This window comes from Mytilus edulis, chromosome 8 (assembly GCF_963676685.1).
Source record: "Mytilus edulis chromosome 8, xbMytEdul2.2, whole genome shotgun sequence".
Classification (NCBI taxonomy): Eukaryota; Metazoa; Mollusca; class Bivalvia; order Mytilida; family Mytilidae; genus Mytilus; species Mytilus edulis.
In genome coordinates this window covers 66,007,772-66,035,421 of record NC_092351.1, presented here as the reverse complement: position 1 = coordinate 66,035,421, position 27,650 = coordinate 66,007,772, and the positions used below count along the sequence as shown (strand labels likewise).

The 27,650-nt window shown below is 34.4% G+C and overlaps 1 protein-coding gene across 1 annotated transcript in view; it reads left to right on the top strand.

The window, feature by feature from the left end:
* The first annotated feature begins 9,247 nt into the window (after window positions 1-9,247).
* Window positions 9,248-27,650, top strand: part of LOC139484291 (CD2-associated protein-like) — a 30,285-nt gene continuing 11,882 nt past the window's right edge. The window contains exon 1 of the mRNA XM_071268027.1: window positions 9,248-9,313. Within this exon, the coding sequence (XP_071124128.1) occupies window positions 9,248-9,313 (66 nt within the window). The remainder of the gene's footprint in view (window positions 9,314-27,650) is intronic.

Genomic DNA, 27,650 nt, shown 5'->3' with positions numbered 1-27,650 from the left:
CACCGGCCTGCTTACTTTGTCTCGATTTAACTTTAAATTTTCTACTTAAATGCTCCAGAACAATGGAAAATATTGCATATCAAAATATGTTTGCAATACACATACTGCAATGTCCTTGTAAATAAACGTTTATAAAAATTATTTAGTATCATAGGACTTCTTATGTTGTACTGTTATACTCGCTAACTTGTTTAACATCGCCACATAATCTATGTATGTGCCTGTCCCAGTCAAGAGCCTGTAATTCAGTGGTTGTCGTTTGTTTATGTGTTTCATATTTGTGTTTCGTTTATTTTTTATATAAATAAGGCCGTTAGTTTTCTCGTTTGAATTGTTTCACATTGTCATATCTGGGCCTTTTATAGCTGACTGTGTGGTATGAGCTTTGCTCATTGTTGAAGGCCGTATGGTGTCCTATAGTTGTTAATGTCTGTCAGTTTGATCTCTTGTGGACAGTTATCTCATTGGCAATCATACCAATTCTTCTGTTTTTTTTTATATTATCAGTGAATTTTTATTTCAACTGTAAACAATTACTTTGTTCAATCAATTTGCTTTCATGTTTTGACTTCATCTGATGATCTACCACGAACAACGTCAAAAACTGTTCCTTCGATTTTTTGTTTAATAGTAAAGCTGAGTACAATATATATGTCATGCTATAATTTCAATCAACAATCAATTGTTTGTAAAACCCAATCATTTTTGGATTCTAATGTATAGAAATCCGACCGGAATCCATGTGACTATTCAGATTATGTCATCCTGTTCGAAGCTGCAAATAAAACTTGTCAACAAAGTGTTTATAATTGATTTCAAAGAGTATTCACTTTTGTACTCTGGGATTTGGATTTGATTAATACAAATCACGTTAAAAGGGACAAGAGCTGTCAATTTCGAAATGCGCATCTGGTGCAGAAAAATTGGTACCGTTAATGTTATTACTACCACTGGGTCGATGCCTCTGCTGGTGGACTGTTAGTCCCCGAGGGTATCACCAGCCCAGTAGCCAGTACTCCGGTACTGGCATGAAAATACGGATGTTTTGTGTTATTAAATTTGCTGTTACAAAATATTAAAATTATTATAAATTAAGGAATGTATCTCCCTCATGCAAAGCTCCGATTCCTTTCACGGATTTGGCTATACATTTTGGAAATTTTGGATTATAGCTCTTCATCGTTTATATATGCTTTGGATTTTACATAATTTGGCCACGAGCATCACTGAAGAGACATGTATTGTCGAAATGCGCATCTGGTGCAGAAAATTGGTACAGTTAATGTTATTCCTATTCCCTCGTTTGACTCATATTTGATTTGTAACATACTAAAACGTATTTAAATTCTAATTCGTAAACTCAAACGAACATAAAATATTTATCAAATAACCACAAACTTTTACATGAGAGGAACCACTTGCAGAGACAAGCGCACATTTTATTATAAATTTGAGTATAATATTGTGGGAAGTTCATATAAATACACAGCTAGTAAGCAGCTTGTACTGGTTTCCCCATACTTGCATTTTGTGGTCCGCAAATCTGAAAATAAATAATATAGTTAAAAATGTTATTTATTAAGCAAATTGCTACTGCACACGTTGACTGCAATGGCTAGAATGACTTTAAACCACCTGAGTTTACTGATGCATGAACTCAGTATCCCAGTAGAACCGACCTTACTATAATTAACACAGCACGTGTCAACTATAAACATACCACATTTTACATGTTCGATTTTGTACATCTCCGATAAATACATATATATGATATCTATATCACAAAAGTCTTACATAAACAATAAGCAATGCATAGACTGAAATATAAATATATATATATAAATGCCCCAGTGATTTTATCAATTATCTCTCTTATTTCTGGTCTCATATCAGGCGCGGATCCAGGAGGGTTCCGGGGGTTGGAACCCCCCTTTTTTGAACGATCAATGCATTTTAATGGGGACATTTAGTTTGACCCCTCCTTTTTGTCCTTGATTAGGACCCCCTTTTTAAAATGGCTGGATTCGCCCAGGCATATGATAGTTGTATTTACACTGGTTCTAAAATATAGTGTTTTTTTGCATGTTATGTGGGTAATAGATAGTTTATTCTCATAAAACCATGCAAGTACAAAGGTTACAGAGAAGTTAAAAAATAATATACATAAAAATAAAAAAAATGCATTAAAAATGCATAAAATTCAATATTTTGGATGAGATAACATATAAAAGAATATATATATAGACTTATATAGTCAAATGTAAAGTTAAAATTGTATAAAGAAATACTTTCTATAAGTATAAATATGGTAAATAAATTATGGTTGTTAAGAAGGAATGAGCTTACTATTAATACATCTTATGAAATTGCAGAGGTTTCTTAGTGTCTTTGGTTTCTTTGAATTAAACAGTTTGTTGAATGTAATAATGTTATTTCTTGGTATTATTTCACTTGGAATAAATCTTCTTCTTTCATCTTTTAAAGCCGGACACACAAAAATACAGTGGTATTCGTCTCCGATATCTCTTTTCGTACATATTGAACATTTTCTATCACCTCTGTCAATGTTATGCCATCTCCCCTTTTCTATTGGCAGTGAATGATTAGATGAGATAATTGATTGTTTGGTTGTTAATATTTATTTCTTGACACAAATGATGGGTTATTGTATGCCTATTAAAAATTTATAGTTGCTAGGTGATTTGCCGGTTTCCCTGTTTCCAGGTTATATGTCAACAAAAAATTAACAAAAGACCTATGTACATGTACCAAGTTGAAGTGATCTTTAATTTAACTTGAATTTGAAACATAACAGGGGCATTACTCCTATAAGAATCATTGGACTGTTTCCTACAAATCTTCATCACAAAGATACAAACATTTGATGACTCTGTTGGTAGACTGATAATCCTCGATGGTATTATGATCACAATTGCCAGTACTGGCATGAACATATGGACTCTGTGTTAATAAAATTGGCTGTTACAGTGTTTCTGAAAGGATTTAAAACTAAGGCATGTATCTACCTCATGCAAAACTCTGATTCCTTACCCTGCTTTGGTTATACTTTTGTTCTTTTTGGTTAATAGCTCTTCATCTTTTTAATAACCTTTAGATTTTTCAAATATTTTGGTCTCTATTATCACTAAAGAGACAATAATTTTGTTGTCGAAATGCGCCACATGTTCACAAAAATTGGTACCGTTTGTGTTTGCTGATATATGTTTTAGATGTTTGGCTAATCACTGCGTACAAAGCCTATACAAATTAGTTAATCGTTTAACATCTAAAATTCGTGGTTCACTTTATATATATAAATTTCCTGTTTACAAAACTTTGAATTTTTCAAAAATCTAAGGATTTTCTTATCCCAGGCATAGATTACCTAAGCCGTATTGGGACAATTTTTTTTGAATTTTGGATCCTCAATGCTATTCAACTTTGTACTAGTTTGGCTTTATAAATAGTTTGATATGAGCGTCACTGATGAGTCTTGTGTAGACGAAACGCGCGTCTGGCGTACTAAATTATAATCCTGGTACCTATGATAAATACTTATACGGATTTTAATATCCGTATATGGTAATTACAAGTCTATCCAATATTTCATTTTTGGTTTTTCTAATCACTGCAAACAACGCTTATACAAAACTAGTTATTCGTTAAACATCTCAATTCGTGTATTACTTATATTTATAACGATTTCCATTTCTAAAATGTTGTTTGTTTTTTAAATTTCTGTATATGGTAATAACAGCACAGGTGTTATTCGGTTTATCGAGAGATTTGATCGTGAAAGAATACCTAACAGTTGTCAAGCATTGCGATTGGATCGTGAAAGATCTGGTACCAGATTGTGAATGGAATTTAACGTAAATATTTCTATCTGTAACCAAATCGCTTACTTTTCAAAACGCGGAACAGGGCGTTTCTGGACAAGACATCATATTTAGAATAGTCTGTTTTTATGTTTCCGTATTAATTTAATACAACCAGTATATGACTGAACTGGAACAGCTGACACAATAATTACCGACTAGCATATAAAGATATTCATAGTTTACCATAAGTATATGTAAGCGAACATCATTATGTTACAAATAGAAAATTCATTGACAACCACCTTCATAGAAATAAAGACATTCAGTATCATGTGATCAATAAAAATGAATGTTATCTGAATGAATAATATTGCTTTTACAAAAAAGTGTCGTTTTTATGACTTTTATAACTCCAGTAAGTATGCATATAATACAAACAAATGTTTGATTTTTTGATTTCAATTAAGTTCATACGAGGACTATTCAGTCCTTGTATAAAAATGAAATCAAAAATAAAATTGACGAAACAATGATAATGTTTTATTTTCAAACATAAGACAACCATCAATCAAAGGACTCTATGACTTATTCGATAATGTTTGTACCGGAACATTAGTTTTAGGACTCTCTCTTTCCTACTATTTCTTTCCAAGCAGCAATGGAACTGTTGAAGTATACAATGAAAGTCCCAACTATGTATTGGCTTCCGAAGCTACACAAAACCCCTTACAAATATAGATTTATTTCGTCTTCAAATAAATTGTTCAAATAAGGCCTTCGAAAATAGTGGAATAAATTACTTTTGGAGTGTCAAGAACTCGTTGGAAGTACTTGATAAATTGCATGCTTATATTGGTGATTTTGAATCTGTTCAAAGTTTTGATTTTTCTACCCTGTATACCACATTGCCTCACATTCTCATTAAGAAAAAATTCACACACCTAATTAAATGGGCATTCAAAAATTCAGAATGTGAATATATATGTTCAAACTCTTTTAGGTCATTTTTTAGTAGCAATAAACAAAAAAACTATGTTAATTGGACATGCTTTGATACTATATATGCCCTTGAATTTTTACTAGATAACATTTTTGTTCGCTTTGGGGATTCCGTATATCGTCAGATTATCGGAATTCCAATGGGGACTAACTGTGCACCACTTATTGCGGACCTGTTTTTGTATTGTTATGAGTTACAATTTATGACAAAAATAAGCAAAGACCCATCGAAACAACATCTGATAAACAAATTTAATAATACTTTTAGATATTTGGATGATATGTTGGCTCTCAATAATGACGACTTCAGTATGTATATTAATGAAATTTATCCTGTTGAACTTACTTTAAATAAAGCTCATACTAACAATGACCACTGCCCTTTTCTCGATCTTGATATCTATATCACTAATGGAAAGCTGAATACTAAAATTTATGATAAAAGGGATGATTTTTCATTTCCTATCGTTAATTATCCGTTTTTAGATGGTGACGTTCCCTTGTCACCATCTTACGGTGTTTATATATCTCAACTTGTACGATTCGCTCGTGTATGTAACAATGTTTTACATTTTAACGAGAGAAATTTATGTATTACTGAAAAATTATTACACCAGGGTTTTCGATATCACAAACTAGTCAAAACATTTACTAAATTTTATCATCGGTATAAAGACATCATTCGTAAATATAGCTCAACATGCAGACTTCTAATACGTTCAGGTATTTCACATCCAATTTTTTATGGTAATATTCTTTATAAAGCACAAAGGTGTCAGTATTCACCTCAGAAACTTACAAAACCTTTGAATAGACTTATTAAAAAGGGACATAATTACGATACTGTTGTCAAGTCATTAAAGATTGCATATTTTGGCGTTAATATTGAGTCACTGATAAGGTCTTTGCATCGGAACTAAACACATTTATTCTAAAAACAGTTGTTGGCATGACACGGGTTATGTTCTTCTCATATATGTTATGATGGTATGATACTAAACCCCTAACGGGAAGGATTGTGCCTGATGTTCATATGATGAAATCATAATCTTTCAGTCAGTTTAGTTGAAGTCTGGAGCTGGCATGTCAGTTAACTGCTAGTAGTCTGTTGTTATTTATGTATTATTGTCATTTTGTTTATTTTCTTTGGTTACATCTTCTGACATCAGACTCGGATTTCTCTTGAACTGAATTTTAATGTGCGTATTGTTATGCGTTTACTTTACTACATTGGTTAGAGGTATAGGGGGAGGGTTGAGATCTCACAAACATGTTTAACCCCGCCGCATTTTTGCGCCTGTCCCAAGTCAGGAGCCTCTGGCCTTTGTTAGTCTTGTATTATTTTAATTTTAGTTTCTTGTGTACAATTTGGAAATTAGTATGGCGTTCATTATCACTGGACTAGTATATATTTGTTTAGGGGCCAGCTGAAGGACGCCTCCGGGTGCGGGAATTTCTCGCTACATTGAAGACCTGTTGGTGACCCTCTGCTGTTGTTTTTTATTTGGGCGGGTTGTTGTCTCTTTGACACATTCCCCATTTCCATTCTCAATTTTATCACATTTGTAGTAATGTTGTAATTGGTGCCGTTTGTCTGTTTATTTAGATACTTACCTTCCACTGAAAAGCGACTAATCGTTGCATACTCGCGTATCATGTGGTTTTGAAAGGGATGTTTTTTTTAATGAATATTAATTCTCACCATGATCATTTTCCGTAATTGTATTTTGAAATAAGATCGCTTCAATTTAACTGATATAATAAACCTTTCCGCAACAAAGCACATCTGTAGTTTAAATATCATATATTGTGCCAAAATCTGTTAAGATATATTAAATGAAGGATTTAAGATAAAAGTATACACCGGTTTGCTTACTTTGTTTGGATTTAACTTTAAATTTTCTGCATTAATGCTCCAGGACAATGGAAATGCTCCAGGACAATGGAAAATATTGCACATCAAATATGTTTAAAGTACACATACTGCAATGAACAATGGAAAATATTGCATATCAAAATATGTTTGAAGTACATGCACATACTACAATGTCCTTTTAAATAAACGTTTATAAAAAATATTTAGTATCATAGGACTTATCCGTGAATTTCTATTTCAACTGTAAACAATTACTTTGTTCAATGATTTTGCTTTTATGTTTTGACTTCATCTGATGATCTACCACGAACAACGTCAAAAATTGTTTAATATTTCCGCTGAGTACAATATATTTGTCATGTTATAATTTCAATCTACAGTCAATTGTTGGTAAAACCCAACCATGTTTGGATTCTAATCTGAATAAATTGATTAACATAAATATTTGACAGATTATTTTCAGTGTGTACAAATGAAAACCAATCAAAACAAACAATTTATAGAAATCCGACCAGAATCCATGTGACTATTTAGATGATGCAATCTTTTTCGAAGCTTCAAATAAAACTTGTCAACAAAATGTTTATAGTTGATTTCAAAAAATATTTACTTTTGTACACTGAGATTTGGATTTAATTAATACAAATCACTTTAAAAGGGACATTAGCTGTCAAATTCATATTCCCTCGTTTGACTCATATTTGATTTGTAACATACTAAAACGTATTTAAATTCTAATTCGTAAACTTAAAAGAAAATAAATGTTTTATCAAATTACCACAAACTCTTACATGGGAGACACCACTTGCAGAGACAAGCGAACGTTTTATAATAAATTTGAATATAATATTGCGGGAAGTTCATATAAATACACAGCTAGTAAGCAGCTTGTACTGATTTTCCCATACTTGTGGTCCGCAAATCTGAAAATAAATAATATAATTAATAATATAATATTTATAAGGCAAAATGCTACTGTACACGTTGACTGCAATGGCTAGAATGACTTTAAACGACCTGAGTTCACTCGTGCATGAACTCAATATCCCAGTCGAACCGACCTTACTATAATCAACCAAGCACGTGTCAACTATAAACACACAACATTTTACTTGTTCTATTTTGTACAACCTTGATAATAGTACCGCAACTGACGTCGAAAAAGACGCTTAGTTAACGAGTTTAATGGTCCGGAATAACACACGGCTGGAAATTGTTTTAAATGATAGAAAAATATCTATATTTTAATTTTCGTCGGGTCGTAAAAAGTTTCTATGGTCACATTTTTTTTATTTTAAGGTTCATCATAAGGAATTGAAAAATATGGCTGTGTTTACACCTCCAAAATTACTATGAGTACAGACAAACTGGTACATCCAGGAAAGTTTTAAGGCATGGCAGGAACTAGATATATAAAAGTTATATGAAGTCTACGTTTCAGAAAATAAAAAACTTACCTGGATTTTGATGTTCATTTTTTTCCAGTCTGCAGAAGATAGCAAAATAAACAAACACCCGAGTTTCAATTGATACGGTCCACTCAGTTACACAGTTTAAACCTGTTAAATCACCTATTGTTTACAGGTGTCTATTGTCCATCTATTGTCCATTTAAATCAATACTACTCACAACATTGATTATATGAGGGGAGCTTCTCAATCGTTTTCACTACTTAGTTAATTTTTGCGCCTTCTGCAGGAACGAAAAAAAATGGATAGCAAAATCTAGAAAAGTTTATAATTTTCTGAAACATAAAATGCATTTAAAATTTATATATCTAGTTCCTGCCATCCCTTAAAACTGTTGCAGATGTATAGGTTAGTCTGTACTCAGAGTAAAATTTGGGGTGTAAATACGGCCATTTTAGCCAAAAGGTTATGATGAACCTTAACCCGTTTATGGGGTACCCCTCAATTTACGGTTTTGGGTAGTCGACTTAAGATTGAAAAAAAAAGTTTGGTTCAATTTCAGTCTCTGTTCGTAATTATTTTCGATACACATAATACCAAGGATCATCGGAATCATGAAGACGTAAATATAATACTGTTCTCGAATAAAAAAAATCAAACTTAAAGTTGACAGTTTTTGAGGTGGAAATTTAAGGCATTTTTCTTTAAAAACTAGAAAACATACTTTTCAAAGGCAGCATTTGTCATTTGATATGAACGAATATATTATTGTGATACTGCATGCAAATTTATATGGGCAAATTCCAAACAGTTTTGGCAAAAACTCAAGAACAAACAAATCATTTGTATTCTGTTTTTATTACGGAAATTTCATATCCGTCAATCAGCTCCATCACTTATAGTTACCATCTATCAAGTTCGTCACAAGGTCGTTTTGCTCCACAATTAATTTAATACTTTTGATACGATTTTGTACAATTTTCTTGATTATTTGATTATTTTTGAGTGTTTTGAAGTATAATTTGACTTTATATCGTAGAGTTTTTGTGTATATTGTGTAAATTAGTTATATTTTTGTTGATTGAATATTGGCTTTTTATAAAAGTTTACCTGAATCCTTGGGATCCGATTTTTTCTTGATAATGGCTAGTTATGGTAGTCCAGTAAAGTTTACTCCTACTAGTCCCAATAGGAGAAATAATGATATTGTGAGGGAAAAATGCATTGTGTGTCAATGTACAACATGGGAGCAATTAATAAGTATGCGAGCGGTCGGGAAAAATGATTTATTGAAGCTATGGATATACGCAGAGATTTGGTGTGCGACAGGGTGATACAACAACTTACTTCTTTGAATAATCTACTTTCCTTAGATGAAATAGTTGTGTATCATCGGGTATGTTACAGGACATACACCAGCAGAAAAAATTGTAGCGTGTTAATAAGAAACAGAAAGCCAAGTATGTGATCAATCTGATTCACAAGTCTCCCCACAACCTGATTCTTTTATACAAACTCGCGCTCAATTTCCTCCTTATAGTTTGGATATAAAAACAAAACCTTTAAAAAAGACAGAAAACTACATAAGGTCGAGTCGCGTGGCAAAGCTAATTTCTAGTTATGATTTTTTTTCAAATGCAGTCTACCATTCAGCATGCATTACGAATAGATATAAGAAGATGTGGTGTGAGTGCCAATGAGACAACTCTCCATCTAAAAAACAATTTAAAAAAGTAATCCATATTAGGTCAATACACGGCCTTCACAACGAACAACAAGCTATAAAGAGCTCCAAAATTACTAGTGTTAAACTATTCAAGCGGGAAAACCAACAGTCTAATCTATATAAAAAAACGAGAAACGAGAAACACCTCGTATAAATTACATAAACAAACGACAACTTCTGTACATCAGATACCTGACTTAGGTGCAAACATTTTCAGCGGGATTAAACGTTTTAATGGTACCAAACCGTTATTAAAGTCAACTCCTGTGAAATCACAAAATACAGTATATGAAGAATCAGAACCTTCTCGTTCCGCCCTAACATTCTGAATCATGATTTCTACAGCGCGTAAAAACATTTCCCAATACTTGAATGTTGGTGACGATTGACATCCCCACTGCCTGAATTCTTCAAGACGTGGCATCACAATAGTTCTCACGACAATCAGAGCTTCGTTTACAGATTTATTGTTGTCCTTGTTGAAATTAGAGACTACCTCAGACAGTAATGACCAAAATCTATCAGGAAATGAAGCCATCAAATCATTGTCTCTGCACCATTGAAGGAAAGCGGATAACCACAAAGCAACCAACGTCTCATACACAACGGTTAGTGTTCTAACAGCACGGTTAAACTGTTTCCCAAACATCATCTAAGCAACGGTCACTGCTGCAGAAACAGATGAGTCAATTAGTAAATCCTTCAGACCACCATCACCCCAAAGTTTCCCAATCGACGCAATGAAACATGACAGAGTATGAAAGCCAACTAAACGAATAATGTTCTTTTTAAAATGTTTCTGGCATTAGCCATTCCACCTGTTTCGCAATTGCATAGAGCTGTTGGTCGAATGTTTGAATCGAATAGCACTGAACCATTGTCATATCTGAGCATCGTTTCATAGTTGTATAAACTGCTAACATATCACTTGGCTTTGCGTCTACTATTGGAGCGTACGACACCACAGCAAATTCATGTCTGAATTCAGAAAGAGTGCTGTTATATCCGGTCCAAAATGGAATTGTTTGATGGTCAAACTTGTCTAACTGAACAGGAAAGTTATCAATATCTCTTGACATGGAGCGTAAAATTACCCAAAGAATCTCCGATGTATTTTCCATTTTTCAGCACATTTCAAAATGTTGTTGAAAGCTTTCGGAACACGGACAGGAGCTCCTCTTACCTTCGGTTTAATGAAAGGTAGAACATCAATCAAAGAAGAAGCATTGTCAGTTAACGGAAACGTTTTGTCTTGACCTCTCTTTACCTTAATCTGACGCAAAGTAGAAACAATTGTGGACGGACAAACCTGAAAGACTGCTCAATCCATTGCATGAAACGTGTCCTTACTATCAATTGTCTCAGTGTTGAGGTCTATATTGTCGGCACCTTCTTGTATCAATTACCCCCTTGATGATTTGAAACAATGGCGTCCGGAACATATAAGTACCGTCTTGAATACGGTCAACCTCGTATATGGCAATGCTTGTCAGATATCGTCTGACCTCTGCATAAGAAGCACAAAAGCCATACGAATACAAAGATTCTATTAATGTTCGTGACCCATATTCATGATGTTACTGAACGGCTAGGCCCAAATGGAATAGGGTAAATGCTGATTTAGGTACTAAAACGATATATTCTGTAATAGCCGTAGATTTACGAAGTTTATCTTGAGGGATAACATAAGGTTCAGAAGCGACTTTGTGGGGTTTTTCATCAATCAACCAACAAATGAACTAAAGAAGAGATATCGAGGCTGGCATATTTTCCATAGAAACACCAAGCGACGCTTCATTGGCACTAGGGTAGTCACGCCTCAGAGCGTTAGCTGCGGAGTGAAGTAACTGGTCTTCATTTAATCCCTTGTCCCCGCTGTGTCTGAATTGTAATTGAGCTGCCATAATAACTTATTAATTTGTTCTGGAGTTTGTTAGATTGGTATTTATCGCAGACATTTTGGGGTAAAAGTGACTGGTATATATCAAGGATGTGCGACATTAGAAAGGCCTTGTTGTGGAGGAACATATCACCATTAACAATTGTTATTTATGACTTGAAAGCAAGTTCATGATCTGATTCTTCATATACTGTATTGTCTGATTTCACAGGAGTTGACTTTAATAAATACGTTGTAATGAATGCTGAATGGTAGACTGCATTTGTAAAAAAAATCTTCACTAGAAATTAGATTTGCCATGGATAAATTATTACTAAAATTAGTTCACTTCAAAAGACTATCAACACGTTCACGCGACTCGATCTTATGTAGTTTTCTGTCTTTTTTAAAGGTTTTGTTTTTACACAAAAAAACATGTTTTTATATCCAAACTACAAGGAGGAAATTGAGCGCGACTTGTATAAAAGTATCAGGTTGTGGGCATACTTGTGAATCAGAATAACGAACAGAGACTGAAATTGAACTAAACTTTTTTTATTTCAATCTTAAGACTACCCAAAAAACGTAAATTGAGGGGTACCCCATAAACGGCTAAAATAAAAAATGTGACCACAGAAACTTCTTACGACCCGACGAAAATTAAAATATAGATATTTTTCTATCATTTTAAACAATTTCCAGCCGTGTGTTATTCCGGACCATTAAACTCGATAACTAAGCGTCTTTTTCGAGGTCATTTACAGTACTATAAATACATATATATGATATCTATATTACAAAATTCTAACAAAAACAATAAGCAATGCATAGATTTGATAGGTATATATATATATAAATGCCCCAGTGAATTTATTGATTATCTCTCTTATGTATGGTCTCATATCAGGCGCGGATCCAGAAGGGGGGGGGGGGGGTCCTGGGTTAGGACCACCCTTTAAAAAATTGCTGTATCCGCCCATGCCTATGATAGCTGTATTTACGCCGATTCCAATATAATAGGTTTTTTTGCATGTTATGAGGGAGATCATTGATTGTCTGTGTGTAAATATTTATTTCTGGACACAAATGATGGGATTACGTATGCCTATTAAAAATGTATAGTTGCTAGGTGATTTGCCGGTTTACCAGTGTCCAGGTTATATGTCAACAAAAATTTAACAAAAGACCTATGTACATGTACCAAGTTGAAGTGATCATCAATTGACCTTGAATTTGAAACATTACAGGGGCATTACTCCTATCAGAATCATTGGACTGTTTCCTACATATCTTCATCACAATGAGACAAACATTGTTTTTTTCTATGGCCGGGTTGTTGTCTCTTTGGCACATTCCCCATTTCCATTCTCAATTTTATTTGATGAATCTGTTGGTAGACTGATAGTCCTTCTATGGTATTACGATCACAGTTGCCAGTACTGGCATGAACATATGGACTCTGAGATATTAAAATTTGTTGGAACAATATTTCTGAAAGGATTTAAAACTAAGGCATGTATCTACCTCATGCAAAACTCTGATTCCTTACCCGGCTTTGGTTATACTTTTGTTCTTTTTGGTTAATAGCTCTTCATCTTTTAAATAAGCTTTAGATTTTTCAAATATTGTGGTCTCTATCATCACTAAAGAGACAATCATTTCATTATCGAAATGCGCATTTGGTTAAAAATAAATGCTACCGTTTGTCTACATGTTTGCTGATATTTGTTTGTGTGGTTTGGCTAATCACTGCATACAAAGCCTATACAAATAGTTAATCGTTTAACATCTAAAATTCGTGGTTCACTTATACTAATATACGGATTTCCATTTATTAAATTTTGTTTGATTTTTAAATTTCTGTTTATTATAATTATAAGAATGGGTGTCATTCGGTTTATCGAGAGAAATTATCGTTAAGGAATTATACCTAAAAATGGTCAAGCATTCCGATTGGATCGTGAACAATCTGGAACCGGATGGAATTAAATGTAAATTTTTCTTCAAAACCTATGAACAAATCGCTTAATTTTCAAAACGCGGAACAAATCAGAAAAAAACAAATATGTGTGTCAAAAGGATTCAAATTTCTTAATAATACTGTGCATAAGATAAAGAAAATAGTCAGTACTTTATGAAAATACACAAAATTTGCAATATATGTCTATATGGGATTCATTCAAACGTGTTTGTACCTATAATGGTGACATTCCAATATATCATGATAAATTTGAAACTAATCTTTGGTGTGTCCGATAGTACAGTAAAATTAAAGTAAAACTATGCTCTTCTACTCTTCCATTAAAATGAAAACCTTGAATTTTGTTGATTACTCATCAAATTTGATCGTCGAAGATCAGCACACGCATTAATATGATCGTGAATTGCAAAGCGTGACCAGACTTACTAATCAGAAAACAATATTTCTTTTACCAATTGGTATAGTTGCAACTGATGAATTTGTCGAAAGCGTGTAACTATTTTGATAAGAATAAACATTAAATATTTCATTTTTTTCTTTTGTATGTTTCTATGAAAACCTCTTGTTTCACCATCGCTGTGACAGAGGGTGACCATGTTGTTATTGTTTTCTGTTATACCATTGTATCCACAAAGGTTTTCGGAATAAACTTGACTGAAACTTGATTGTAAAATTCAACACTTTACCTCGGATGTTAAAAAAATAATTAAAACCGTGTCTATTTACGTGGATTTCTCCACAAAATATATTTTCGAAAAGTAAAGCCGTTTATATTTATCCTTAAATGCATCCGTCTTGGGAATGTATGATGTGTACCCAATTGTTTGTGTGTATGGGTTGTTACTTTTAGTTTATATGTGGAGTGTCGTCCATGCATATACATGTATTATATAGTATGCTAATACTTGTATTTAGTGGTTGCGCCGAAACAAACTAAAAAAGGAACAAATATAACGTAAGTTCTAATTAATTGTTTGTAGATGTCTTTTCATAATAGCTATACGTCATTGTACCAAGCTTAGTTTGGAAATTTTCATTTAACGTTCTTCGACTGGGATGTCCAGCTTGAAATGTTATTTAACCGATTAAGCTACAACTTTTGCTGAATCTGCATTAGCATGTCTGGCGATATCATACTTTTTTCAGTTCTCGTGTGAAAAATTCAGCTTTGAGAATTGTCCTAGTACAAAAATTCATCCTACAACAGTTTGCATACCTTCAACCAAACTCTAAATGCCCGCGACTTCGCGGGTTTGTTCTTGTAAATATACTTTATTTATTATATGTAAGTTTATAGTACACAGAAACGCGAAAATCATAAAGTTTAACAGAAAAAAAAAATAAAGGACTAAAATAATTGTCCTGTATACAAATTAAGTACCATTGAGTTTTGATACCTTTTCTGAAATTTTCCAGACATAATTTTTGTTACAAAAATTCATCCCACAATAGGTTACCGATACTTTTAACCAAGCTCTAAATGCCCGCGATTTCGCGGTCTGTTCTAGTATGTTGAACGTCTGAAATAGTAAGGGTTTTACTAGAAGTGACACATACGCTTGAGATTTCTCAATGATCCATAAACACATAAACAAGTATAACTGTGATCCACTGCTCACTGATGTATCCCCGCCGAAATATTTCGGTAAAGTTAAACAGGAAGTGGCCAGACTGGCCGGGATCCCAGAAAAATATTTAAGTAGGGAATAGCCTGGGTCGATAACTTTGAAATGAGCTAGGTCCGGTTAAATGACAGAATTTCACTTGTAGTATACTACAAGTTTTGTTAAACTGAACTAATTTTTGTTGAACAAAACTCACTTTTGTCCGTACAAAATTGAATTTCTAGTACAAAACTACAAGAGTCCCATTTGGCGCCCCGTACCGACAATGTACACAATTTTTATATTGTTTTTATCCTACAATTTTCATCTGTCTCTTAAAACTTAAGTTTTTAACCGGATTTTTGTGACAAAAATGTCGGTTATTGATTTGGGGATGTACGGCGGGCGGTCGGGCGGCCGGGCGGCCGGGCAGTCGGGCGGCCGGCAATCAAATGTTGTCCGTGCATTAACTCATGAACCGTTCAGCCAAAGCTTTTAAAATTTTAATATGTTGTTACTGACAACTAAATGAAGGTCAAGTTCAATAATGGCGATTTTGACTTTTACCGTTCAGGAGTTATGGTTCTTGAAAGATTGAAAAATGGAGTTTTCAGTCGTGTCCGTGCATTTACGCATGAACTGTTCTACCAAAGCTTCCCAAATTTTAATATGTTGTTACTGATGACAAAATGAAGGTCAAGTTCAATAATGACGATTTTGACTCTTACCGTTCAGGAGTTATGGTTCTTGAAAGATTGAAAAATGGAGTTTCCAGTTGTGTCCGTGCATTTACACATGAACTGTTCTACCAAAGCTCCCCAAATTTTAATATGTTGTAACTGATGACAAAATAGAGGTCAAGTTAAATAATGACGATTTTGACTTTGACCGTTCAGGAGTTATGGTTCTTGAAAGATTGAAAAATTGTGTTTCTAGTCGTGTCCGTGCATTTTCTCATTAACCATTCAACCAAAGCTTTTAAAATTTTTATATGTTGTTACTGATGACAAAATAGAGGTTAAGTTCAATAATGACGATTTTGACTTTTACCGTTCAGGCGTTATGGTTCTTGAAAGATTGTAAAATGGCGTTTCCATTCACGTTGTTGCATTTACTCATGAACTATTCAATCTAAGCTTTTCAAATTTTAATATGTTGATACTGATGACAAAATGGAGGTCAAATTTGATATTGACGATTTTCACTTTCACCATTCATCAGTAATGGTTCTTGTGATATTGCCAGGACACAAATAAATATTAATAAATCCGGTTTGCTGTCGTTGTGACAGCCTCTTGTTAAAATTTAAACCATTGCCTCTATTTTTCAATAGTCCTTGATAGAGGATTGCTGATGACAAGGAAACTGTAAAATAAAGAGTTTCAAGTCCTGGAGTTGAAATCAACCCTAGATAATCACGAGTTAATTGACCGTTATGGAGTATCCGTTTTACAGATGACAACGGATATGTTCCAATTGTCGTGCCTACAATCAAGTCCCTTTTCCCCGAATGTGACCTACCAAATTAGATATATCACCGGCTTTTTACTTACATGACCAACACGACGGCTGCCACATGTTTAGCATGCTTTGCTTACCATACCGGTCACCTCAGATTACTCCAAAGTTTTGGTGGGGTTCGTGTTACTCAGTGTTTAGCCTTTATGTTTGTTTGTCTGATGTCTTTGTCTTTTTAGCCATTGTGTTGTCAGTTAATTTACGCCTTGTGAGTTTGCATGTCCTTTTGGTATTCTTTGTCTTTCTCTTTTAAGCTCTATTTACATGACTTTCTCTGTGAAAATAAAAGTTTATTTCTTAATACAAGCTACGAGTAATGACACGCCTTTATTTCACGAATGCGTCAAATGCATAGGTGAAGGGTAAATGTGTTGTTAACAATTTTGATCTTGATTTTAAAAAGAAAGAGAGCCCTAATTAGTATCTACATTATCAGGAATCACAACACAAAACTTAAGCTAGGTTCGCATTGCCGATCAGACCAACTCGACCAATCTCGATCAAGACAAACTAAGCGATCGGGAGACTGGTCTGACTCAACCGACAAGAATGTTAGGGATGGTCTACCATGATCGTCATCGATCTCAGTTTCCACCCGAAAGTTAAAAACAATCGAGTGAGGACCGAGCAGCCCTTCACTCGATAAGAGATCGAGAATTCGTCGAGTAGCGGTCAAATTGATCGGTAAAGGATCGTGTAGAGATCGAGTTTGGTCGAAATACAAATAGTTTAACCGATCAGTACTGGATATTTCGATCTTTGCTTGACTAATATCCGATCATTTCCCGATCAACGCTAGTAGATATGTGATCCAGATTAACTCGACCAATAACTGATCGCCTCTGACAGTGTGAATCTAGCTTTACTTGACAGCAAGACGTAGACTATCAGAAGAATTTGGATCCATCTGTCTTTACAGTTGTTGTTTCCATCGCGTTCGAGGTACCTTTATTTGGTGATGATGCTACTCAGTGATCTTTTACTCGGTGTTAGACTTTCATTCTAACAAGGTAACAACTTTCTCGATTAATCATACTTTTTTTAGACTACGCCTAGATACGTTGATATTCAAAGTTTTCGAGTTGCAATGAATGCAAATAACCACTTTCGAATTGACAAAAAATAATGCCAAACTTTTCAGGTAGATTTCGTACTAAGAAAACGTCGAAAGCACATTTTCATAAATATACAGTGTCAATATGAAGTGAAAAATGCACTAATTCATCCTGCGTTTTGCATTTGCGCCGATCTGCATTTCATTTGCGCCGATCTACTTTCATTTGCGCCGAATTTTTTACAGGTAAATTACTGGTGAAAAGATATAAGAAGATGTGGTATGAGTGACAATGAGACAACTCTCTATCCCAGTCATGTTATTTATCAATTATAAACCTTTTCCGTTAGCCAGTTGTACAAATGTTATGTGATATAGATACAATGGATAAGCGTTGATTCTTGAAAAAGAAACCATGAGCCCGGAGGGCGAATGGTTTGTTTTTCATGAATTAACGCTTATCCATTGTATCTATAACTTAAACTATTGTGTTAATGCCATTTAAAAATTAAAGTCTATTATTGATTAGAAAGTATTGTAAGTGAGTTTACATAACCATGCAATCGTGTCAAACGATCCATTACAATAAATGAAATATCACAATTAAATGGTTAAAACATACAAATATATTATAACACAACACGTCTGCCCTTCAAGATCTTTATATTATCAAGCATCTGAATATTGTATTATTTTACATAATAAGATATATTCGAACTTATTCCTATCAGAATTGAAAATGGAAATGAAGAATATACGTGTCAAAGGGAAAACAACCCGACATAGAACATACATATAGTGCATTTCAAAAGTATTTCATTTTATTTTTACAAAAAGTCTTATTCTAGACACATCACGAGTTTCAAACATAGGAATTTGCGAATTAACAGTAGATGAAAAATGGACAAACAGAATGTATTCATTTTTGTTTCAAACATGTGGAAGAGCCAACAATATTCCGATAATAAACGAGCAAACTCGCTTTTATTACACAAAATATCCACAAATAACACAAAAACTGGAAAACTAGTGAATAAGGACAACAAAGAGAATTCAGGAGTTCGAACCTAAACAGACAAGTCCGTATCTTATTCTCATTTATCTTAACCATGAAACCTCGTGGCTACCAATTGATACTAAACATTTCCCTATTTTGTAAATATAAAGGTAAAGCCCTGTATGTATGTTGTGCCGATGTAGATCATATATTTATTTATATATATAAAATAGACATATAAAATATAACCGATTGGTAGCCCAGAGGTTTCGTCGATATGTTGATGTCAGTATTAACACCTAACAGAATTCATGGACGGGTTCGACTCCCATTGAAGGTATATAGAAATTACAAAAATAAAAGGTAAGTTTTTAAATCAATTCCGTTAGTGAACAGAAATCAGTAAATTAGTCTATTGAAACTTAATGAAATTAGTCACACAAAGGAAACAAAAGAATATAATAGTGTGAGTCCATTTCAGCGACACATTTAGGAAGCGTTGATTCTAGAAAAAGAATCCGCGGTAAATGAATAGGCTGACGTCACCACAATGGTTTAAGAATTGTCGATCATAACATGTATATAATAACAATTGTCCTCTGCTCGCCAAAGGGAGGTGGAAGTATGGTTTAGAGTAGAATAAATCAATATAAAAGCTGTATGTTTACATACTTTAAAATCACGAAACCTAAGATAAAAGCACTCTGTTAATGCTAAAATGAAGAATTATGAATCTATTTTCAGCATTCAAATCCATAAAAACGGAATTCATTCAAATCATCAATCTGTTCTTGTCGAGTGTTTATAGGCAAGACAGATACATATATTCCTTTCTTGTGGTTTCGTCTCTTCTATATTTGGCATAATTTTCGATAACGAGGCCCATCTTTTCTTTGTCTGGCTTACGTACTGATGCAGGCATTTCTAGAGTTCGCATTTTAACATACGTAATGGCCTGGATTTTCTTGATAACATCTATCAAAACATATAAGTTGAGGTGAAGCTGCTCAGAAATGAGGTGGATAGCGTTACATTGTGCATATATATGTACTTAGTCTGTAGGCTAAGAATATAAGACATTTGTCATCAGACATGTTGTCATACGTGAAGCAGTCATCCATTTCATTCGGGGGAAGGAATGCTAACTCGAAAAAAATGGATAACCATTTACCAATGATGCTTAATTTGTCTTTTTACTCTGTGCTCAGCCCATGTTAAAGTATTAACTGACCTGTAACTTACCTGTAAATTCAATTAGGAGAAAAATAAAATCGGCACAAATAAACAAAAGAAAAATTTCAAAATCGGCGCAAATGTCATACGCCCAATTCATCATCACCGAAACAAGTTTGAAAAATTGTGTATATGGTGGAAAGTTCTCGCTTAACATTCAGATATCCACACATCTAAAAGTCTGAACTGGGAAAATCATTGCACGAGCTTTTAAATCATGACAACAATTTGACCGAGATCTTCGATTTGTGAAGAAGAGGAACATTTGTCAATGATAATGCTAGATTTGCCATGTCGGACAGATTTATAAATGACAATTTTTCAAAGTTATAAACCTATCTCAGTGAAATAAATCAAATAATGAATTAAAAATAATTAAACCAAATTAAACAACTCACGAGTGGGACAGTATGTTTTCATATTTAAAATCTGGTACTATCTTGGGACAGGCATATTCAGAATGTGGCGAGTTTAAGCATGTTAGTGAGCGCCCAACATGTTCATCAATTTGAGACAGTACTGTTACATGTTCAACGCAACAAAAGAATTGAATGTAAAAATCAGTTGTTCGAAATACAAAGACACAACTTATACTACTACGAAAGATACAAAAGACCGTTTTCGTAGAACTCGTACTTCCTAAAAGCTAGTGCGAAGCCAATCTCAATAAATTAAAGAATCAGATTCTCTCATATTTAAGTATCAATTGGTAGTTATTCAACGGATTATGTGTATTTAATTTAAAAGCAGCCCAAGGAAAGTATGACCCCATGTAACGACAATATATAAATATTGAGCATTAGCAAGGATATATAAAAATTATGTAACCAAAGGTAAAACGTTGATAATCTGAAAGAATAAATTAAGTTTTTTGCAAGTATCAATTAATTACCATGTATTGTATCTTAATTGTACGACTCAACCACGGCACTCGTCAATGAACAATATTATTGTTATTGTGATTTATCGGTAATTATTCGATTGATGCAGTTAGAGTTAAACCTTAAAAAGTTAAACAATTTGCAACAATGTTATTCCCGGCTTGATAAATTACCAGTTATTGAACGTTTATGTATCTATAATACTAAAAGAACGAGGTCCAATTTATCAGCCGTCATCGGGTAAAAACGACAAATCAAAGAATTCAACTTTATATAAAGCTAATAAAGGACAATGCATGGTGTTGATTAAAAATTACACCACTCCAGACCCTTTTGTTTTCCACATAATTGATATTACCAATAAGTTCCGGGTCGAATCCGATACCGATTCCAATAGTATATTCATCTGTTAACTATAATTACCTTATCTATACGTTCCGCATCTGGCAGGCGCACCGCCAAACGGTGTATTTAGGATTTTCCTATATACACGGGTCAAAATCCCGGGGTTGACACTACTAAATTCAATCATTGTCACATTGTTCCCTATTGTAGTATTTTAATCAGTCTGACTTTCTAAGATGACAATATGAATACTAAAAATCTGGCGTATAGGTACAGTTTTCAATTCGATAGCCAGCATGACGTAAAACAGCCAATTAAAGGATCCAACTTTATCTATAACTAATATAGGACAATGCTGTTGATTAAAAAAATATTTATACTTCATTCCAGGCCCTTTTGTTTTCCAAATAATTAATATTACTAATTATAATTGATAAGTTACAGTGCATCTTAATGACTTAATCAGATGACAATACCAATTCTAAAATAAGGCTTACACATAGTTATATACTTGAATTCAGTCACGGACCCGCGATATCACGGGTGTGTTCTAGTATATATAAAAAAAACGCTAGGAGAACTAAAAGGAATATCATAGACAAAGGAGGTAAAAATTAATAATAGGAAACGCAAAAGCTGATTTCTTCTACAAGAAACTAGGGATTGTTGACAAATTTTCAATCTACTTATCCTGAAAATATAACGTTTGACGTTGATTCTTTGATACACGGTGTATATTCGGAACGCCTGCTTTCCGATACACATAATGCTTGCTTTCAGCTGATGATACAAGTTTCACAAAAATCTTGCAATAATTGTACACACATTACAGCGTTAACATGACAAGACGGACGGACGCCCGGTATTTCCATGTCCCCTGTAACGCTTTGAGACAAGTAATCATATTCCAGGAAAGTTGAGTTACTTCGGTTCTTAAGCCTCGGTCACACCTTACCGGATAGCTTGAACGGACGCCTAACGGATAACTTTTTTTTCAATCCGTTCATGTCCGTTAGACGTTCGTTCTTATCCGTTAGACGTCTGTCCATATCCGTTGCATGTCCGTTAAGCGTACGTTTTATCCGTCGACGTCCGTTCTGTCCGGTGGAAAATTTTGAGCATGTTTCAAAACTTTGAACGGACGTCCAACGGATAAAATGTCCGTTGAACGTCCGTTAGGCGTCCGTTTTGTACGCTACTCGTCCGTTTCGTTTCCGTTTTGTATCCGTTACTTGTCCGTTATACATCCGTTGGAGTTCTGGAAGAAAAATTCATTAACGGACTTCTACCGGACGTTTAACGGATAAAACGGATGTTGAACGGATGAGAAACGGACTTCTACCGGACGTATAACGGATAAAACGGATGATGAACGGATTTGAAACGGATAAATGCCAATTGAAAATTTTGCGTCAGAAATGCCAATTATTGGTACGTCAGATTTCTTAAGGTTCATGAACTCTTATTATTCATAATCGATCTTAGAGTATAGGCACGTCGACACAATCAAGCAGTTCTTATTCAGGCCAGACACTGCCCTTTGGCGGAATTTTGAAGAACAAACCAAAACCAGTTACACAGAAACATTTTGAATATTTATGCGATTTACATGTATTATTATTCTCGCCTTTGATTTTTCCGTTTTATCCGGTACGCTTCCGTTATGTGTCCGTTTAATGCGGTACTCGTCCGTTGGATGTACGTTCGACATCCGTTATGTCCGTTTCGTGTCCGTTTCTCGTACGTTACATATCCGGTGTGTGTCCGTTATGCATCCGTTACACGTCCGTTTTATTCGGTCAGTACATCAACGGATAACAATTTGGTCAACGGACAACTTTTATTTTCATCCGTTAGGCGTCCGTTCGTGCTATCCGGTAAGATGTGACCGAGGCTTTATGTTTCGAAGTTCCATAAATATAAGTGCTGCTGTAATGGGTCCGTTTTTGAGATGTCAAATATAAGCTTTGGTTTGACTGGTGAAACTCATTCATCAAATATTTCTGAATTAAATGATGGTAGTTTCGAAAAACATTTAAAAAAAAAATCGGAAAATATATATTGGTGGGTATTTTGAAATTAAACAAAAGTCTAGCCAGTGTCTGATTTTAGTGATGTACACATGCATACAGGGAAAATATCATCCGAAAAATATAATTTTCTGCATAAAATGGTCCCAAAAATTTACGACACGACTTTGTGATGGACAATACTTAAATCAGATGGTAAATGGTGTTCCCTCTTGTATCTCACGGAACACTAGAAATATTTTTCTTGATAAAGATGCAACGCATGTCATCATAAAAATGTGAAATCATGTCATCATAAAAATTTGAAATCATGTCATAAACGGTCCCACAAATGCAACACTTTGTACGATTGAACAAAATAATGTATTTCTTTCGTCTGAAACTGTTTAATACATTGAAAATTAACTCGGATTTCAAATCCTCTATTTGTTTTCTTTCATTGATATTCTTACGTTTTTCGAAATTCATTAAATCTAACCGTAAATGCTCTTTAAAAAAAAAATCACAGGAAACGCTTCCTTTCAGTATGTTTACCTTCATTGAAATATTTAACCATGCATAATTACTACTACCATATTTGACGGAAGATGCAACCTTTAAAAATCTTAAAGTAAGCGTTTCCTGAATCTCAACGTAAGCGTAACAAATTGATTTTCAAAAAAACGGTAAATAAACTTTGTAATTCTATAGTTTGTATTAAAATGATATATCAACCCTATTCAGATCTGAATAAAACTGCATTGAGAAAATTAAGTAAATGGGGATGAGAGCTTTAAAATTTTGATGTGTTTGACTATTATATATAAAGTCGATTCTACAGCTAACGCAGTTATGTTGTAAACGAAATCATATTCATTTATCTTCATAAGAGACAATAAATCATGAAAATGGATACCTGTATATTTGTTTTGTTCCGTCAACTTTAGTTTCATTCAAGAAAATTTTTAATATTTATTATTTTTTAGATATATTTGCAACCTACCTTTCTATCCTGTCTGTAATGTTCTTGTAAACAATCGGAAAGTATGCGTTACCGGAATGGGAAAGCAAGCGTTACTCTCGATTTAATCGGGAATCAATCGTTCTGAATATACACCGTGTGATAATGGTATAATGCAGGGTTCACACATTGCTGACTATTGCTCCCGTTTGAGATCAGACAGCGATACGACACGAAAAGTGAATAAGTCGGATTACTATCCTCAATTGTCTGCAATGTCATATCATTTTCTGAACGCAGTCGTTAAAGCTAGCTTCACACTGCCGATCAGACCAAATCGATCAATCTCGATCAAGACAAATTCAGCGATCAGGAGACTGGTCTGACTCAATCGACAAGAATGTTTGGGGTGGTCTACCTTGGTCGTCATTGATCTGACTTTCTACACGAGAGTTTTTACATATCAAAAACATTCGAGTAAGGATCGAGAAGCCCGTCACTCGAGAAGAGATCGAGAATTCGCCGAGTAGTGGTCGAATTGATCGAAAAAGGATCGTGTAGAGATCGAGTTTGGTCGAAATACAAATAGCTTACCGATTGGTTCTCGATCATTTCGATCCTTGCTCGACTAATATCCGATCAACGACAACCTCTACGAAATGTTGGCAAGATTAACTCGATGAATGACCGATCGCTTCATGATCACTGCGACTTCTATATTCTTTTCATTCAAGACCAACTCGACCAATACCCGATCTCTACGCGATCACATTCAACCACTCTCCGATCTCTTCTCGGCCATACACGAGTATACATGACTGCTACACGATTTTTTTAAAATGTGTTCAGCTCTGATTAATTCTCATAACTTTCCTTCTGCAAAAATATATTGTCATTATTTATTTTTAACTGTACAAAAATTCTAAGGTTAAACCGAGACAACCATGGCGAAAAACGAAAAACGCAAGAAAAAAACCAGAAGTCTACATAACACAACATAAAAAACTAAAAAAATAGCAATTCGAAACCAAATAAAACTTGGGATGATCTCAGGTGTTTCGGAAGGGAAGAAGATTCTGCATTTTGACCCAAGAGGTTTTTTTTTCAAATATGAAAGTAATTGTGCATTAAAATTCATTATTAGACAGCTGATGACTAATTCAGCCTTCAAAGTTATTTTTTTTAAGAACATCGATATTATATTTTTGCTGTTTATTGGGCTATATTTTTTGGAATATCCGTATTTTCCGTATGTCCAGATTTTTTTGTAGTATAAAAATAAGAAGATATTGTATAATGACCAATGCCTCTACAGGACACCAAATGACACAGAAATGAACAACTATATGTCACCATACGGTCGAACGATTACAAGCACTTTTTTCATACACTTTTTGATACAATTTTATTTTTAAAAATGAGACGAAAGACAAATGATTTTTATTTGAATTCGTGATAGATATGTTAACAGTTTAGAAAAGGTATTCTGAAGAGTATTGAATTCTATTTTAGGCCAAATTTTGGGGAAAAATGTGATATCTTTACCCCCTTTTTGCAATATTTTTAGTAGAAAAAGGCAGATTGTTGCCATGTATACACCAAAAGGAAATATATTGAACCATTCAACTACTTGGTATCATATCTATGGAAAATACTAATTACATACATATGCACATATATGACACAAACAGTAGGCTAAATTTTGAAGAAAGAAAGGAAAAGGGGATGAAAATATGTATGTATATTGCTATCAGTACTTATCCAGTGACAAATTTCATTTTGAAACAAAGTGCAGTAAAACTCCCATAACAAATCAGCGTCCTACTTTACTTTCAGGAAGTTTTTATAACCCTTGGGGTCCTCGTTGTTCAGCTCCTGCAAGTCTCTCATGCTTTTGATTTTGCAATTTAATTAGGGACTTTCCGTTTTAAATTTTTCTCAGAGTTCAGTATTTTGTGATTACTATTTGTACTACTCACATAGTGGTCGCCTGTCAGCCACTGTATCATCTAGATTTTTTTGGCACCCTTTGCAGTCTACTCCTTTTTTGCTTGTTTAATACGCTCTTTTCAAGATCCGTTGCTGCTATTAACTTGTCTATCTAAGCTCTAACCACCTTGCCAAACAATCCAACTGCTTTATTTCCATGTATATATTTTTAAACGTATAATTTTACTCAGACCTTCTATGAACTAGTGAATCTAGCCAAATAAACTGAGAAGGTGTCAATTGGACACAGATAATGACCCAACTTGCATATATTATATTGTTATAAAGAGTCATAACTCAAGAACGGTAAAATTGACAACACCCAAATTCGCACTTGATCTGATACAGTATTTTATGGTATGCCGTTTCATTAAATTTGGTTTAGGCGAAACAAAAATAGAGAACGGAAACTATAAGTACTAACGGACGGAAAAGGGAAACACGTAATGCCTCCTCCGCTGCAGCGGGTGATATAAAAAGAATCAGATGTTTTATACCGAAATTGTACATACCCGACAAATGCCGGACTATCCCTAAAACCCCTATACGATCAAGTCAATCTGGTCAGGCCGAGATCAGACTGAGATCGAGTATAGTTGGTTTGGTCTAGCTAGTCGAGTAATGATCGTGTAGAGATCGTAAATTGGTCGGAATAATCGAATATGTATTCAATTTGTGGTCGGGTTTGACTCGTGATGGAGTCGTTAAGGAGTCGTGAATGATCGGGTTAAGGTCAGATAGCAGTCGGGTAGAAGTCGTAAACAGATCAAGAATTTGGTCAAGCTTGGTCGTGGACATTTGGACAATCGGGATCACCGAGTTGATTTGATCGGCAGTGTGAACCTAGCTTTAAACTCGAAACAGATTCCTACGGGTCGAAAGGCTCCGAATAGTTCGGCGAAGCACCCCGACAGTTAGGTGCGTCCCGTAACATTCGGGGAAACTCAGCCGATTTTGTCTAGTCGGATTACAATCGTGCATATTTCGTTACAGATTCTGCTGTATCGGAACAAAATCCTAACAATATTGTGTATTCTGGACGGTGTCCTAAGGAACGGGAATCATCTGGAGAAGTGTTTCATTGCTGTTTTTCTGCCGATTGAGTCCAGATTGCATCCAGATCTTGCCGATTGCGAACCATTTTTGCCGAAACTGTTCCGGAACATTCCCGTAATACGAAATTTGTCAATGATACCCACGTCAGAGTCTCGACAATTAAAGAATACGATTCGACTGAGACCAGACAAAGCCGTTTGCAATGCGATAGAGCGGACCGTGATAGGATTAAGTTCCGACAGTACCTGATCATCCCGAGTATGCCGAGAGTTCTTGAACGAATAACTTCCGTCAGCGTCGGTTTACTGTCTA